The 19,174-nt window shown below is 31.9% G+C and overlaps 2 protein-coding genes across 2 annotated transcripts; both read right to left on the reverse strand.

Annotated features, from left to right (window-relative positions):
* Positions 1-1,092: 1,092 nt before the first annotated feature.
* On the reverse strand, positions 1,093-6,781 carry LOC133193498 (ficolin-2-like). The gene is made up of 4 exons (XM_061329470.1): positions 6,653-6,781; positions 5,473-5,569; positions 3,550-3,719; positions 1,093-1,609 (listed from the first exon to the last, which is right to left on the reverse strand). Exons 1-4 carry the CDS (start codon positions 6,776-6,778, stop codon positions 1,385-1,387), a joined length of 618 nt encoding a protein of 205 aa, XP_061185454.1. The 5' UTR covers positions 6,779-6,781; the 3' UTR covers positions 1,093-1,384.
* Positions 6,782-15,086: 8,305 nt separating this feature from the next.
* LOC133193186 (low-density lipoprotein receptor-related protein 6-like) lies at positions 15,087-17,901 on the reverse strand. Its single transcript, XM_061329154.1, has 5 exons — positions 17,754-17,901; positions 17,180-17,374; positions 16,774-16,966; positions 15,447-15,694; positions 15,087-15,094 (listed from the first exon to the last, which is right to left on the reverse strand). Exons 1-5 carry the CDS (start codon positions 17,899-17,901, stop codon positions 15,087-15,089), a joined length of 792 nt encoding a protein of 263 aa, XP_061185138.1.
* Positions 17,902-19,174: the final 1,273 nt, after the last annotated feature.

The following is a 19,174-nucleotide window of genomic DNA, read 5'->3' on the forward strand; positions in this document are numbered from 1 at the left end:
ATATGGGGAAAATGACGCATTTTATGACATCATAATGCATTGATAAGAGAGAAAATTACGTCATGTTCAATAGATACACGGTCACTAAAGGTCCAAGTTATAAATACTGCATTTTCAACCAAAACGGAGGAGTTTCGATTTTTCAGAAATTCTCAGGGCCAAAAAAGGCCCTAAGTGGCTCTTGCTCTTTAAATGAAATGGTAAAGTGAATATTGAAATACATACAAAGTTAATTGTACCTATTTCAAAATTCTAACGATAAGTCAACATCACCTAAATTTGATAACTAGAAAATGCAGTTTGTAACAAGGATGATAACATATTGTTTGAAGTTTTTTTGATTTCATCAATTTAATAAATGTTTTAATTACATAGCAAATGTTTGGCTTTGTTTTCGATGGAGCTAGACATAACGTAACAACTGACCCATTAGACGCAATGCTACTAGACTTCCCAGAGTTTAAAATCTCTTTTTTGTAATCAAGGTGTTAAAAGATAATATTCTTTAGAAATGGATTAGGAAAAACCTGAGATTTACTGCAACATTGAAAAATAACCATAGAAACAACATACATGCACCAGGGGTTTACAATAGTACGTTTTTAATACTTTCGGAATTTTACTTACATTTTCGTGAAGAAACATATTTAGGTCAACATGAGTTGTACTTATCTGATAGATTTTGAGTTGAATATCATATATTGATAAAGTTTTATGAAGAAAATAATACTCTTGATTACAGTTGGAGGTTGGTTAGAAGTCAAAATTAAGGTCAGAAAAGTTGTCGATAAATATCAATCATAAAAGGTTTGGAAAACTACACACAAGCCTTAGGGTACGTATCTAAGGAAACAATTTTTTTTAACTTTTAAAACATATTGTTCCAAAAATTTCCATAGCTGGTTTACCAAATACGTTTATTATGGATTTATAACATGAAATCTTTAACTCTTGGAAACAGTCCTTGTCAAATTTATGCATTGTTTTAAACGTTAATAATGGGATTTCAGACAAGTTTAAAAATGCTATTTTTCAATCTTAATGCCATGTTGTCATGGTTGCCACGACACATTGCAACCAATTACTGCCTGATATAAGTTTTTGGTATCACAGATTTTTATCATAGAAAAGTTGGAGAAATTCTTGGACAGATGGACTATGCGTGCCTCGTCTCCTATATAAGTTCAACTCATTACAGAGAATGGATCTTTATTTGAACGAGCTGTACTCTTAAATGAAACCTAACAGTTCATTGATATATTATTGTGTCTGATGTATTTTAGGAAAAAAAATATTTAATGCTATTTATCTATATAAAGAACACACACTTTTAATAAAAACATACATATTATGAGATGCTACATCTCCTCATTAAAATCTTTGACTAGATGAGTCTTCTAGTCATCATTCGGGATGAACGAAAGTCTGTGCCATATTCTATAACTCCATCCCATGGATTGACCCATTTTCCTGACCCATACACTCCATTTAAATAGGCCCAGTGACAGTTACGGAACCACCATCCTCCCTCTGTGTACAAACGGAAACATCCTGTTCTTAGAGAGTGATCCGGAGTCTTAAACGTTTGGTTGTTGTTATACGTCAGTCTCTCTCCTGCAATCAGATAAAATAGAATGAGATTAAAAATAGAAGGTAACAATTACTGCTACATTTTCTTACCAAAATCTTTTGGCAGATGAAAGAGGCAGAAATCCTTGTAATTCACCTTAAGTTTAGAATTTCGAAAGATAACATTTAAGTAAAATATTATTATAAAATAAATTTAAACTTGACTTGCAATTTCTTAATGTAAGGACATACGCAACGTAGTTTGAACTTTTTTGTCTTTTTCCCTGGAGTTGAAGAGTTCCAATACTTAAAGAATCTATGTGCTACATTTTAATGTCTATATATGCTGTTGAACACTTCTTCCAAAACAATATTGGATAAACAAAACATCTAGAATATAGGGTTAGAAATATTTGTAGATTTTTTCTTTGAATTATACAAGAATTTTCATCAATTGATATCTTTTCAGAACCCCTGCTAACACATGCTGATTTTTTTGTCTACGAACGTCTGACGGCACTATAATCTTAAATTAAGAATATCTTGAAAAATTATCAGTAGGTAAGGTTCTTTGCCTATGTCCTTAATGATAAATTTTATACCCAAATAGCACAAAAAAATAAATTGACAATTATACAATGTAAATAAATATTTTGTAGTAATTGTGTTTTATTCATATAAATTAAACTTTTATATTAAAGCGTTCTTTAGAAATGAAGAATATTTATTACCTAGTTGTTGTTTTGCTATATTGCTCTTGAGCACTTTTACAAACAATCCTTATGTTTTTTAGGGTTTTTTTTAAATTACTGTATCATACATAATACGTAACTGTGAATCATTTCATTTGGAATCCTTGAACTCTCAATGCTGATCATGAATGAATCTAGCAGCAGAAAAATACAACGTCAAAAGAATTGTTGACATTTACAAAGAAAATCTATTTTCCTGTGCCTGATCACTCATAAAGATGAATTATTTCCTGGTGTTTTCCGGAGCTAGTTTAATTGAATAACACATATGTGTATTATATATTCATTGATCGAAAACGTTGAATAGTCTCCTCTTCTATTCCATTGTCAACCGAGACGCAGCCGGAGGTGACAATGGTATTCAAGAGGGATAGTTTCAAGGAGTAAAATTGTTCAATTGTTACCCTTAACTACTTGCCAATTTTGTAACAATAATTGGTCTACGCAATTGTGATTCAAATGTACGTTGAATCGTATGCGATTACTTTTTAGGCATATATTGTTTTTAGTACTACCCTTCGTCGTTATTAAGTAATACTAAGTTTTTCTCGGTGCTTAAAACATTTTGTTCTCAGAGTGTAAAATTTTGTTTATTCAAATGACCCTCTCACAATTAGCTTTGACTTACTTATATGACAATATGATGATAAATCAAATTTTTACATGTTTATCATCAGGAATGTTAGAATTTTTCTAAATTTATTTTTCTAAATTTATTTTACAATAGATAATGAAAATGAACTTCATTTAGAAACGATGATACTAGCAAAATCATACATTATTAATTTTGAGTATAAAACGAGGGAAGTAAAAAAATCCGCAGATCCCATTTATGAACACTTATGAACACTTGGACTCGACAGAGGACCTTGTGATTATGTTAAGCAGTGGGATAAAAAAATAAAAATTGCTCGAAAATTTCTTTCTTACTAGTGATTCGATTATTTATTAGCAAAGTTGGGTGATGGGGTATTTTGACGATGAAACTCAGACATAATAATTTTTTATGAACTTGACATTCTTCTCACAAATTTACAAAAAAGAAAATTTAATTTACATTAAAAGAATGAAAGAAATCCTTAAAGAAAGTACATGATAAACTAAGGAGCTTGATTTTAAAAAATGCCGATTTTCTGGTAGGAACACGATAACAGCAATTGTTTTCGACGTTGAAATAAAACAAAGCACTGAAAACCTGACCAATAATCAAATAATATCAATATAACACGTCACCTGCCGTTCCGTTAGAGGAAGATCCCAGATATAATCTGTAGTCATCATCAGCGCCACTGATCCGGAAGTCCGAGTAATACTGGAAGTAATGGTTTCCATTTGCATGTTGTAATTTAACGTACAGGGAAGATGAGTTCAGCGTTAATGCATTTAATGCATCATTTCCTAAAATAAAATAGAAGTAAGAAGATATACCAGACAGAGAGAGAGAGAGAGGGGGGTAGAGAGAGATGACATAAGGGTTTGTTACAGTTCTTCACACTAACCTGTTTATCAGAACATACATTCATTTGATAAATTAGGCTTCTTTATAAGGGATATGTAACTTTTCTTGTACTCTGTCTGAATATGTTGATTAGACAATAACAATTTTACTTTAACTCTTCCTGATTTTGTTTATAATTAGGGGTCGATTTAAATATCATAGGTTCTATGTTTAAACGACTAAATGCGACTGGGTAACTCGTCATCTATTAAAACAGAGAATCAGGCGCCTCATTCTAATAATATCTACTATCTCCTGACTCCCATAATAATTTCTCGAATACCACTACCGCTGGCGAGCTAATAAAACTTCCCTACCCTAGCCTTTAGCTACTTAATTCTTAATCTTCTTCAATTATTACCTTTCTTACTTCCGACAGCGCTCAGCAGGATTCGCAGCTATTCTGCCTCAGCTGCCATCTGCACTGAGTTTATATCCTAGGAACAATTCATTTCCAAGGAATGTCAGGTTTTTCCATTTTCCTGAGTGTGTTTGAGAATCAGGTGTAGAAAAAAATGTGTGCAAAATGGGAATTTTTCCAGGTAAGATAATTACTTAATTGCTATAGTCTATAGCGTAATAGTTGTTGAAGGGGGAAAATTGAAAAAAAAAATTATTACAATTTACACCATATTAAACTATTTTAAACAAAAAAGCAGGATGATCATCAACTTGAACCTGTATTTATCAGATTTCCTCAGCTTCCATTTTAAATGGCTTGGGACGGACGAGTTATTTTTCCATTCATTCATGTATATATTAAATGAAGAAAACATGAAGTTATTTATTATTATAAGTTATTTAATTATTTATTATTTTATTTCGCTATTTATTTTATCTTCGATTTCTTTGCTTACTTAAAAAAAAAGACTGAGTTGAAGTATAAAATAAATTCTCAGCTTTCACTTGTCTTAGCGTATGCTGAACAAGTACATTTTTCAAGGCTGAGTCATTATTATTGTCCCCCGCTTTCGTGAAAGCGAGGGGACATTAAATCTCATTCGTCTGTCAGTTTGTCCGTCTGTCACAAAAATTTTAACCTTGATCATAACTTTTGAATGAGAAAAGATAAGGCTTTCATATGTCGTATGTACATAACCTGTAAAAATACCTTTCTAAATGCATTGTAATTTTTGATCCTGTGACCTCGACCTTGATGTTTGACCTACATTTCAAAAATGTTAACATTACTTTTAATTTGTTCATAACTTTTGATTGAGAGGAGATAGGGCTTTTATACTTCACTTGTACTATATGTGTGACAAGACCTTTCCAAATGTAGTCTGATATTTGACCTCTGACATTGACCTCGAAGTTGGCCTACTTTTCAATTTCTTTTTACATTATTGATAACTTTTGAATGAGGGGCGATAGAGCATTTATATTTGACAAGTGAGCATTACATGTACCTGACGAAGTTTTCGAATGTGCTATGTGTAAGGTTCAAATGGTAATTATGATAATTGATAATTATGGCCATGAAGTATTGATTTTGCACACAGACATACCTTTTAAAAGTACTTGAAGCTTAAGGTTACATGAACACGAGTGCTACGTATATTTTATGAAATAAAAATGTACAGGAGGGTAGCACTCGTTATTACCTCAAACACCAAATGTATTATTTAATAGGAGAAAAAAATACTACTATACCTAACCAATATTCAGCAGACACATTCCCAAATCCATGCTGATATTCTGTCCAATTCCTGGAAAACGACACAGATCCATCAATCCGCTTTTGAAAAACCTGCACAAGAATGAATTTTCAAAAATCACAAGAGTTCTTGCTCTTTGAAAATTTACAGTGTCTATCTTGAGAAAATTCTTAAAAATAATTTTTATTTCCTGATATCATTAATTACATGCGTGTTGGTAATCATTTGAAAGTTATGAAACTACCAAAAGTGACGTCTGGCGAAGAGTAAATAAAGAAGTAGGTACGGTTTTGGCTTTATTTTGTCCTAAAAATGTTTTCAGAAAGAATTGACATTTTTAGATAAGAGTTGAGTATACAGGTGTGATAATTCATGAAAGAATATGGCATGAAAGAGGACCATTCTTGAAATAAGACGTCAAAAAAAGGATATCTCTAAGTTTTAAGTAGATAAAGCCTCAAAATTACTCTTTTCGGGGGTTATTTTCCTTAAGAAAATAGTGTTCACATCCGTCGCCCACTTCAATATTCGGATATGTTGTGTGAAATTCTCTGAAAAATCATACTTCTCAAACTTTTTGTGGGCGATGCATGTGATCTATATTATCTGAAGGAAAATTTCACTGAAAATTGATATCTTCTGCAATTTTTTTTTAGGAAAATACGGGAAAATGCACAAGTTCATGAGTCACAATTAGTATTTAGAAAGTCACATAGAAAAACAATTTGTTTGATCAAAGTGCATGGAATTTCTACGAATCAGAAAGTATGAGTTTTGATTTCTTTCATCACTTTCACTTTTAAGAAAAAAAAACAGGGCCAGGTTTTTTTTATTGAAACTGTACCATGTTCTTTTAATATTCTTAATAATATTTTACTTGAGTCGCATCAAACACGTCTTGAATTCTATTAATAACCAAATTCATTCCTTTAATTTGATATTCTACATGGTGCTTAAGGATCATATATATCAATATTTTTTGCGTAATTGCACTTAACCTTATGAAGTACAAAAATAGCAGCTTAGTCATATGATGTATATAAAACACATCAATATATAGATATCTAAACATTTAGATATGTAGCATTTAGTGATTTGTAGAAACGTAAATGTAGGATAAAATAATTACTACAGAGAAAAAATAATTCTTGGAAAATTGCTAAAGTTTTACATACTGTCCATCCGCCTCCCATAGTATCCATATCACACAGGACATCTTTATATGTGGAGTTGTTCCATGGATAGATCCTAAAGATACCCGATATCCTTTGTCCCTGGTCCATAATCTCCAGACAGTCCATAGGATATACTATAGCATTAATTTAATCAAATGTCAAATATTTACTAAGACATCGTAATTAAAGAACAAATCGGTCATTTGAAATCTTTATATTTACTTTTGTTGAACATAACATTTAACAAAATATTATAAACATTTTATTTATGTAGTCATATCTTCATATTTCATATATATTTGAATAGCAGAGAGAGAGAGAGAGAGAGAGAGAGAGAGAGAGAGAGAGAGAGAGAGGAGTTCATGTTGATTAAGGTTCCTTGAATACTCAGTTTTTTGAAAGATATTATGCCTGTTTTTTAATACCCTGCATGTTCTATTAAATATCTCCAACCAAAGATCCAACCATCACCACATCCCATGATGTGGCAAAATACACTGCTGGACAGTGAAATTGACATGTTATACATTTCTTGAGGATACTTTAAAGATTATACACTTATTATTTTGGAAATTTATGTAATTCAAAAGAAAAACATGTTTTAGCATATGAAAACATCTCTAGTTCTTTCTGGTTTTTTTTTTACTTTAATATATTTGACATTATTTAGAGTTTTATACATCAAAAAAATATTGGCTGCATAAAAGAGAGAGATATTATTGAAAGCGATTAAATTGATAAAAAAAATTCTTCAAAAAAAAAAAAAAAAAATATATATATATATATATACAACTAAATCCACAAGCTGATGAAGAACTGCATCTGTTTTCATCGGCTTAGGTTATACTCTGAAATGTATGTAAGCATGATTCTTACATGTAATTACTGAATACTTCCAGCCTGAATAAAGAAAATTTTATCTTGATGTTATCTATGTTTATCAAATAATCAGGATTCTGGATGTTCTTTGTTCTCTAGTCCCTCTTTCCTGAGATGTACGTAAACGAAAGGAAGGTCCGTGAGGTTTATGTGTGTTTTCCCTCTTGATCAGCCATACATTTGCTTATTTTTTTTATCAGCCAATCAAATTGTGCGTTTTTAAGCATGTATCGTTGTAAATGTAAATATTGCGGACGCCAGTATCGAACAGAATAAACACTTTTTCCTAGTAAAAGGATTTCTAGTGCTGTTTCCACAGTTGCCTTAAACAATTGTTTACCTATTGAAGTTTATTATGTATAATATGTTCTTACACACTATTTTGTATTATGACTGCTTATATTTTTCAGATACAAGAACTATAGTGTCAAAAAGTTGTAAAATAGCTGCTTATTTTAAAAGAATTCGGCCTCAGTCAACAAGTACCTGACCAGGTCGGTATAGTCACGAGTAGACCTCATAAAAAGTCGCTAAATGTGTACCAACTCTCACTGTAACACAACATATATATATACATATAAAAAGGACTTTATGATTTATTGTCATCTCCCAAATTAATAAAATATCCGCAACATTTTTAACGTATGTATACATTGTATGTTTTGTGTTAATGAGGAATGTTCTGAACAGACAATAGAGCATGGAATAGTTAATTTGCATATGCGGCTTGTTGCAGCATTGGTTATCACTCTAATAGTAAGCAAAAATAGACACTGGTTAACACACACAATACTACTTGCTATCAAATTTCCCTGCTCGCTAGTTTGATTTCTTCTATGTGAGACCAAAAAAAAAAAAACCCCGATTCTTTTGAATTAACAATTTAGGGGGTGCGAGGGGGTGGAGAAAGATTAAAATTGACACGAGTTTACTGTAACAAGCATATGAAAGTATACATTATATGAAATCAATATTGAGAGTTCGCTAAATCATTAAATGAAATAAGGTTAGAATTTACCTGTCGGAAGTTGTGAAGAGATTTTTAATAATTGTATGTTGTTAGCTTTCTGATTCTTACCAATATCCCTCAGTGTTTCGTTGACCGTAACAGTGAAACTCCGAGAATGGTTTTCTAGCCTTTGTAAACGTACATCAACGTCATCTAATTTCGACTTCAGTTCCGCGATAAGCACATTTATATTTTTTGACTCTTCTTTTGACATATTCTTGTATATTTTCACAGCCTCATTTAAAGCACTTAACTTCTTACTGAGATTAGAGTTTTGAATCACCAAGTCTTGCTCCCTGTTTTCCAAAGTCTTTAAATCCTCTATCGCCCCTTGAAGTCTTTTTTTCACATTTTGAGTACTGTCCCTGTTGTCTATGACATCCATAACCAGCTTTTGAATTTTTTGCACCATTGAAAACCGTACAAGACTTTCTTGATTTAATATTTCCCGTAAAACACTGGATGATTTTCCTGGGGTTGTACTAGAGATAAGAAATGTCTTCTTCAATTCGCTTTTATCTGATTCAGATGAATTACCGAACGTTCCATAAGCTAACAATAGTAAATATATGATTTCTCTGAGCCCCATGGCTTCTGGAAAGTCGATCTCCAGCTCAAGTAAACTCTTTCTCCCATTGACAAAATCGGTTGCCTATATAATAAAAAAAAAACGGTTTTCCCCTGCGTCATATATAATCTTAGATGTCTGGGAAAACCTGCCACCAACTCCCATCATTAAAATTTACACATCAAAGTACCGAAGAAAAGAAACCCAAGAGAGGGGTGGAGTTATCAACAACAATATGTCGATTGGCTTGGTTTATAAGCATTATTTCAGTAATATAATGTTATTAGAGTAAACAATTTTCTTGCATTCAACACATATGAAAGGATTTATTATTTCTGAAAGAAGACACATGTTTACAAATTTAGGTCCAACTTTTGACTTTCATCGGAGTTTGTGTACATTTATGAGTCTTGGCCTCTTTAATGTAACAATAATCAATAAGGGATCGGAATGATCTTAAACAATTTTTTTTTGTCAAATGTTTAGGACTAATTTAATCATCACAGACTGCTCCTAACATCATGCAATGAAGAATGGCCTTTAACTTTTTTTCATATGCATTGTATTGTTTGTTTTAAGAGAACAATATAATTATCCAACTGCAAAACATTATTATCAGGGGTCGGTAATTCATTGTAAGCACGGATGGGGGTTACAATATTGATTCGACATATATAGGGTTTCTTCGGAGATTTAAGATACTTTTTATTGGAAAGAATTGTAATCTTTTCACACAAGGAAAAAAAATATATGAACTATCCACTAATAAATTATCTGTATTTTATTTTTCATTATAAATGCAAAATCTGATGTTCTAGCATGTCAATATGAAATGTTTCTGGCATTTCTTATCATTTTTAAAACAACTAAAATCGATCGCTGTGTTGATTTATATTTCTGTGTTGATTCATTGTGTGTAACGTAGATTTCAAAAATTTGAAGAAATGTGTGCATACAATTGCCTACCAATGTTTTCAGTAAAACGTGAGATTATAGCTGGCCTTAAAAATAATTTCGTTCGCTACATTTCTGCTTTTATATGAGAAACGAAGGGATTTCGTTTTCTGTAATCAAACTGTACCTTTCTATAATATACTTATTCTGTTTTGCAAATATCATATATTATATTTTTAATTTTATTTCAATAAATCTCTTGCAAAGTACTTATTAAGTATTTGCTTGATAGATAACGTGTTTTGTGAAACAAGAACAATACAGATATTTTTGGGATACATCAAACTCATCTCCGAAGCATTAGTGTGCTTAAAGAACGATATAATCCGCACGGGTATTGGATGAAGCTTATTTCTTATAATGTACTACAGGAAAAAAAACTCCTTCCCTGTTTAAGATAAAGGCACAAAATCATTAAATAATTCTCAATTGAAAACATTTACTTCGTTCAAGAATTGAGTTATGTTTCCAACATTGTAAGTGAGAAATCATTCGTCAGTTTACACTCCCTAGTTTAACTTTACTATTCAGTTTATATTTCAAAATTATATTGAAATTTGAGATAATTACAGAAATCCTTTGCAAGCGTGTGTATTGATTAAAGAAAGTGGATCCTTTTTAGACAGTTGGAAGAGAATATATTGTGTTTTTTTTAAATAATGATATATGACTTTGCCTTCAGTCAAAAAAAGATATTCGTTACATTTTAGAAATAATCATGTCATGCCACACAGGCAGAAATATAAAGGCATCCGTACACAGTTATATTTTTATATTCGCATTCCACTTTGTCGATAACAAAGTTCTGAAAGCTATCAGCTTTTTTTTATTCTTCTGAAATAATTCTGAGCCGATGTTATCGTTTATAATTGTTATTTCAAAATCGTTTTAATCGTCATTTTAAAATGTCTGACGAAGTGGGTTTATATTTAACCATGAAAAGTTTATCATCCCTATCAATCAAGAAATAAATTATTACCCGCTGCTCCCTAATAAACAGAGTAATCGTTTATGTAACTGAATTCCCTTGTTTCCATAGAAAATTGCAGTCTATATTTAATTGATTATCAATTTCGTGACAAGTAATATTTTACTGATAAATCAACTTGAACTGTGAAATCCTACATACAATGTATACGTAATTTTTAAAAAAAAAAAAAAAGTTTCTCTTTCTCTCTCATCCTCGCAAGCCAGGGGTCCTGAGTCAACACGTTGCCGTTGGACCCCTGGCATATTTCATTCAATATTTATGGGCTGACTATAGCGACGTCTTTCGGAAAATTTACAAATCTTGATTGTTTTTCTTATCTCTCAACCAATCACATTAAGTCATTCTTTAATAAACAACTTGTAACACGTGAATTTGACACCTGTTTGAGGTGTCAACTGAATCCTTATCTCACTACTTATTAAAGCTTTAATTTGATTGGTGTTTCTCCATGAGATAAGCAAACCCACGAATATTGAATGAAATATGCCAGGGGTCCAACGGCAACGTGTTGACTCAGGACCCCTGGCTTGCGAGGATCTCTCTCTCTCTCTGTCTCTCTCTCTCTCCATGTGTAAGATAAATTTTACTTTTCCAAGAGGTACCACTAATCTTTGTTTTAAAATTTATATATATATTTTTTCTTTCCGCAAAATTGCCTTTAATTTTCCAACTGTAATGGCGAATACTTTGAAATAGCTGTTACTTTCCTATACCTTGACTTCATTTTACGACATGTAGTCGAAAAAGGATTTTAACATGTCACAACACTGTTCACAGTCTAAAGTTCTGTTTCGTATAAAATTTAAATAGTGTTAAGTATTTCTGTAAATAATATAGTATTAAATATAAACTGTATATCTCTCCTGTGGGAACACAACACGCTCATCTGAAAACAAAACAGATACATATATGTGAGCTAGCGATGTAGCCATTACAAAACATAGAATGTAGTAGGTTTATTAACCATAATTTTATTTTGCCGAATTCTTTACTTCTTACTAGTTAAAAAGAGAGCTGGAGACAAGACAGGATAGTGAGTGTGGTTCATGTCGGCAATGGCATCACATAACGTGCTATTTCATTTACAATATAGAAAGTGGAAAGTACCTCAAGCATTGTTTCGTTCACTATTAATATAAAATTTCAATGTTGGATTAGAAATTACTGCCTTCATACTCTAGTTAATACTTTCCGATGATGAGACTCAGTATTGCATATTCAATGCTATCAAATGCTCGTTACTATTTAAATGAATAACTTTCTCCATACAAAACTTATAAATACATGTTGAATGAGTCCAGTATGTAATCCCGATCAAGTTTAGTATTGTATCGATAATGTGTTAAAAGTTTACCCAATTGCACAACCCAAGAAAACGGACGAAAATAGATAGCAATACATGTTTGACCTAAAATATTTTTTAAAAAGGAAAAAAATGTCCAAAAATAATACAATTTAAAACTTTTCCAGCGTTCTACAGTTTAATATGCATAAAATCAAGTGTCAACTGTTGACTCTTAGTTCTATATTTATCAAAAACCAATTTTTAGCATGAAAAATCCTCAAAAGTTATGATTCTGAAATTGCAAAGGCTATTAAAGACCCATTTCTTATGGGGAAAAAGTTATAAAACTTAGTTGAAAAAAGAAAAGAAATTTAAAATAACCAATGCTTACATTGTATGTTTAAAGGAAAAAAATAAGATAGAAAATATGAATATAAGGATATGAGCACAAAATATCTTCAAATGACTCAAAGAAAATATAAGTATTCTTTCATCATTCTTTATTATATATATTGCCTTTAAATTTTATCACAGTACCATCTCTTTACACAATGGCACATACTTCAAATCGTCTTGTGTTACATGTAATGAGACGTTCAGTCGGCTTTGTTCAAATTGAATTACCAACTGAATTTAACAATAAAAGGACAAAAAAGTAGAAAGTGATATAACATTTATTGAAAGATATTACGACGAACCAACATTTGAGAGGAAAGAAAATCTTCTCCTGAAGTTATGTCAGGAAACCAGATGTTCCTCCATTTTGGGGACCCGTAGACACCGTTCAGATATGAAGAGGGACGATTTCCAACCCACCATCCTCCTTCAGTGAAATTATTAAAAAAGGATTCTGACTCTTCATCGATGTGATCCAGTGTTTTAAATGTCAGATGATTCCCTTAAAATAACATAAAAGGTGACATACAGTACCTGGCAATAAGTGAGTCATAATTTTTTTCCCACTATATATTTCATTGAAAACGCATTTTTCTAAAATATTATTGCAGTGTTATTTGTTGATCATTTTTTATGACTAACACCATAAAATGTAGAGTTCTTTGCAGCTTCTTGATATAATCTCAAACTAATTTTATCTGTAGGCACTGCGGTGATATCACACGTGATATCACACGTCAAATGCGAATTAAACATTTTACGACTCTAATTTGTTAAGAAATCATAGTAATTTGAGGTTAGAAATTTTTGTCTTGACGATTTAATAAATCATTCTCAATGATTAGTGTATCATTTTGTTTAGTATTATAAGACAAGAAATTTTGAACAATTCTGCATGATTTAATGAAAAAATCATGGCAATTGGGCTAAAATTGACCTCACAATAAGTCTTTATAAAAATTGGTTTTTCAATGAAATATATAGTGGAAAAATAAAATTATGACTCACTTATAGCCATATATTGTAGTACATGAATATTGGAAACTGTGCACTTTTTATAATTCAATCATGTCAATATCTCTAAAATCTGATATTAAGACGTAGTTTATAGTTAAGCATGAAAAGTTTAATTTTCCACCATTTTTCTTGTTCATCTTCAATTTATCTGATTTCATGGCACAGCAAGGTACGTCATTATCTTACAAAGGATCATTCTTTGCAATAAGATACATTGACTCCGAGGCAAAAAGTATAAAAAGGCATGTTAGGGGTAACGCTAACACGTGGCGCCCTTTTAGATATATATATTTTTTAAAAATAGTATAGATAGATGGAATACCTGTTGCATACCTCCCTCATATGCTTTAGCAGAAATAAATACAAGTGACATGAAATCATTGTATGACATACATTTCTTATTTTTGATGACGAATGCTTTGAGGTCCATTGGAAGTTTGGGAAATTCACTGGTAAGTAGAACTTCACGGTCGCCTTTCAAATCTAGGTTTTTTCTCGCAATGGAAAATCCTTTCCAATCACTCCAATATAAATACTTCCCTACAATATTGATGTTAAAGTAAAAATGTCAAAAAATAATTAAAGTTGAAATAACTGAGTTACTTTGGTAACTTCAAACCGCGTAATGTTTCTCTAACAATTCCGTTTTTTAACACCCCTTAATTAAATAATATTAAGATTATTATCAAAAAGTATGAAATATATGAATTGAATTTAACAAGAGTGTGTGCTTTTTCAGATAGCAATTACTTGGACATTAATAAATCTAACACACAGGAAGACAGTTTTATGTTCAGCTCATCTGAAGACTCGAATGATCCAATTTATTTTGATTTATTGTTCCTCTCCAGAACTGCAAGGCCATGTTGGTCACATTGATATTTAAACACTCCTTAGTTTTCAAAGATTAAATTCCCTTTGGCAAGGGTGAGCAATAACATAAGGGTCACAACTATTCGCGGGAATGAAGATGGGAAAACCTTTCAAAATCTTAAAGAAAAAAACCCCAGAAAGAATGAGATCAGGTGTTTGAAGAGCCCAGTGGGCCTCTTACATAAAACGCCATTTCTCCTTTAAACCATCTACATGTGTTCCAATGGGTACGGTTTTGGCTTTTTAATGCCCTAAAATTTTATGTTTAAAAATAAGGTTTGAAATTTCTTAAAAAATGGGTTGAATATATTGAATAAATGAATGTGATATATCATGAAAGAATACGACATAATTAAGGAGGATCATTCTTAAAAAAATGTAACTTGTTTTGAACAGAAAGGTTACAAAATGACTCGTTTCTGGAGTTGTTTCCTTTAGAAAGACGCAGAAAATACAGTACAGTCAATAACCTAAGAAACGAATAAACTAAGGTAAGATTTAGATTTACTCGAAACACCAATGAACGAATAAACTTTACTCTTAAGGGACTGTGAAGAGTCATTCGGTAGTGAATGAAATCCTTGCGCACACGGAAAAAATGTAGGTTTGTTCACCAAGTAAATGTATAACGTTTGCATGTCAAAGTAAATCGTACTAAATGCATTAGAAAATGCTCCTTAATAATACTTTACTGGTTACAAAAGATTTACACGAATCTTTCAGTGTATAGTAAACAACAGATTAAATATAGCAAAAAAAAAAACAAAAAAAAAAAAAAAAAAAAAAAAAAAACTTGAAAATCTAACAAGAAAGACACATTACCAAAAAGACAAAGTCCATAAACGTGTTTTACATCGTTGCTCAAGACAATGCTTCGATTAGATCCATCCGTATTGGCCATCTCAATATGCTTCAGCTTTGCATCTCCCCAGTATATTATACCATTATCTGGATCAAGTGCTATTCCGTTCGGCCAACCAATAGAAGTGTTCACAATAACAACTCTTTCTGAGCCATCCACGTTTGCTCTCTCTATCCTGGCAGTTCCCCAGTCAGACCAATAAAGTTTTCTGTAAAATTAACTCATTTATATTCAATTTATATGTTTTATTTATAATTAACTGATTATAAAAATTGTCGTTTTAAAGAGCAAAAATACAGAGTATAATTACGCAATTAAGAAACGTCTCAGAAACCTTGAACGAGAGTCGCAACAATCACAAAATATATGTTAAAAAATAACTTAATCTCGAAAATGTATACTACTAGTTTAATTGATGTCTTTTCTTAATTCTCTGGTTTCTTTCCTTATAAAAGAAGTCATCTTTCCGTTCTAAAAAACTGCTTATAAAGTATTAAGTAATTGTATTTGAAGGATAGACACAATACCCACAGAAAGGTCGAAATCAGGAAAGCTCTTGTTAAATATTGCAAGTTCATAGGAAAGGTTTTTCCTAGTATTTTGGAAATTTGTTCATCAGATAAGTCCTAGAAGTGATTGCAAAATGCCATTGTTTATACTTCAGCCCTTTGCCACCTATAGGCTTATTCGGTTTTGTAAAGAAAAAATATATGATATTCCTCACTCGCTAAGGAGTGTTTTTGATAATAATTAATAAACTGATAAATGAAAAATACCACATTAGAATGTGCGTTATTTTTTTTTTATTTTCAAAAAGACACTTGATAGTTCTTTTCCGTAAAGAAGAGTCTACATTTTTCTAGTCTATGTTGTCAAGAAGGTATTTTTAACATCACGGATAACATTTTAATTAACACATTAGAATATTTTAAACGACATTTCTATCAAATCTTAATTTTAAGGCGAAGTTTGTTTGTTTGTTTAACGTTCCTTTTGAGATTTGTTCACTCATATTGAGACGCCACCAGTTGCCGGTGGAGGGCTGCAAATTGAGCAGTGAGGAATCTTTTTCGTCCTGCGACACCGGACCTCGGTTCATACGGTCTCATCCAAAGGACCAGTTTCCACTTCCCAGAGTGGGATTCGAACCCACGACGTAAGAATTAACTCCTTACTCCGCCACACTAGAGCAAACGCTCTGACCACTGCGCCACGAGGGCGACTTAAGGTGAAGTCCCTTATAGCTTAGCATTTAAAATTTAAATGAATAATATGAAGAAATTCTACTTGTTCTTTGAGTCTACTGCTATGTCCCTCGGCTCCTTTAAACCATCTGTGACAATCGCCTTCCTTTGTCCGCCATCTAAATCTGACATTTCAATTGTGTCATTTTCAGCATCTGTCCAATACAGTTTACGATTCATCGTATCCAGCGCTATTCCACTTGCTTGTGGGATCCCATCAAGCACGGTTTGTTGGCCTGTAAGTCATATTTACTAAATGTTAGTGTACAATCATAACAAAGGCGACCAGAAACCAAGAAAATGTAAAATGGAATCAATACTAAATAAAATCTTTTCAAAAAAAAGCTTCTGGGGCTTAATGTTGTTCTGACCTAGCCAATTTGCTCTTCCAAAATCTCGCACATGTACTATGATGTAATGACTTATACAATACTATATTCAATAATTACCTGAACCATCCAAGAAAGCTCTGTTGATTGTATTTAGTGTAACATCTGACCAGTATATCTGTTTCTCTACAGGATCAAAGTCCACAGCAATGGCGTTTTTAACGCCTTGTAAGGGGATAACATGCGTAGTAAGGTTGGATAGTGACATCATATTTAGAGACCGTCTGTAGGCAAAGACGAGGACATCATCTTCATCTGTGTATGAAACAAGAGGCCCGTAAAATTACAAAAATCTTCATACGCTAAATAAATAAATAAAGGCGATGTATCATATTTCAGATTCTCATAACCATCGTCCGAGTGTGAAATGTTTACTATGTTCAAATAAACTTGAGTCAGTTACATGTATGTGAATAACCCTAGATCATACACAAACGATCAATTTTGCATGAATTTCGCACGTCCGGGAGAAGAGTTCATTGTAAATTACAACCATGCAGTCAGTTTATATTTTTAAAGTAAAATATTGTAAATAAAGATTGATTCCAAATTTTCCTTAATTAATCGCACAATACTTTACACCTTCCATGCCATATTGTACCAGTACTTTCAGTACTTAGATTAGTTTACCCACCACACTCTTCCTCGTCAGAACCGTCTCCACAATCGTCTACACTATCACACTCTTTGTTATTACTGATACATCTGTCATTTTTACAGAGAAATGAAGTCAAGCCGTTGCACTCAGTGACATCAAAAGCTGGAGAAAAAAATAAAGACATAGTTTCACACCATTCTTAAGTCCACAATTACGAACTCCTTAACTCAGCAGTCTTGTTTTAAAGTTTAAACTTTAAGTTTGAATGCATCAAAATGGACTTTAAAATATCGCAAGTCGATGATTAATTAGTTACTGATATTTGTACCTGCAGAAATATTAGAGTAAGATCCAATTTGCAATCGATAATCATCACTCTTATCCGCAATAGAAAAATCTTTATAATACTGGTCAAACTGTTCACCATTTTGCTTCTTGAGTTTTACATACAGAGAAGATGCATTGTGGGTAAGTGCATATATCGCCTCATTTCCTGTTACAGAAACAAAACATCGTGTTATACACAGAACACTGTATCCATTGACATAGGCAATTGAAAGTAAATTGTTATGGTATAATATTCATACAATTTTTACATACTGTTCTCTTAGTATTGTTCTTTTATTTGCGATTCTTTTGACTGAAATCTATCCGCGACTATGAACTTTTGCGAGTAAGAAAACATTCTACGTAAATACACAAAAAAACAATTATTTTGCGAAGAGAAATATTCCTAAGTAAAAGTCGGTTGATAGTTTACAAGAAACATACTAAAGCCGTGAAGAATTACCTAGCCAATACTCAGTTTCGGTATTACCGAATCCATTCTGATATTCTGTCCAATTTCTAGCGAAAGAAACAGAACCGTCAATTCGTTTTTGGAAGACCTAGATTTTTGAGTTAAAAAATCAACAATTGAATAAAGGAGTTAGTATGGTGTATGATTTTTGCAAAGACTATATGTTAAACGAATATTTGTAATTCAAAAACAAATCATTACTGTGAAAAACTGTCAAAACAATTACATGTATAAAAATACGAGGGGTGATCAAAAAGTTCGCGAACTATCTCTATATTTAGAAAACCACAATTCAGATCGGAATGAAATTTAGCAGACATATAGTCATACACATGTTCAATAAATAGCAGATGTTATGTATTGTTTTGCTCCATGTTTGTGACGTCACAATGTGAAAATGACGTCAATATGTAGGTGACTTGTGACAAAAAAAGATGACTCAGTCGTACTCGAGCAACGAACGCTGTAAAGTTTAATGTGTATCTTGGAAATTCCTTTGCAGTAGCATATAATAATTTGTACAAGGTTTATAAAGACAAAAGACTTGCCAGAAGTTCAATCATTAATTGGATTGATTGTTTTAATGAAGGAAGGGAGATGGTTAAAAAATATGCTTATTCTGTTGCCCCGTGAAAGCAAGCTGGGGAAGAGATGTGAG

This window comes from Saccostrea echinata, unplaced genomic scaffold (genome assembly GCF_033153115.1).
Source record: "Saccostrea echinata isolate AGI-Se365-2 ecotype Australia unplaced genomic scaffold, CSIRO_AGI_Sech_v1 ptg000027l, whole genome shotgun sequence".
NCBI lineage: Eukaryota > Metazoa > Mollusca > Bivalvia > Ostreida > Ostreidae > Saccostrea > Saccostrea echinata.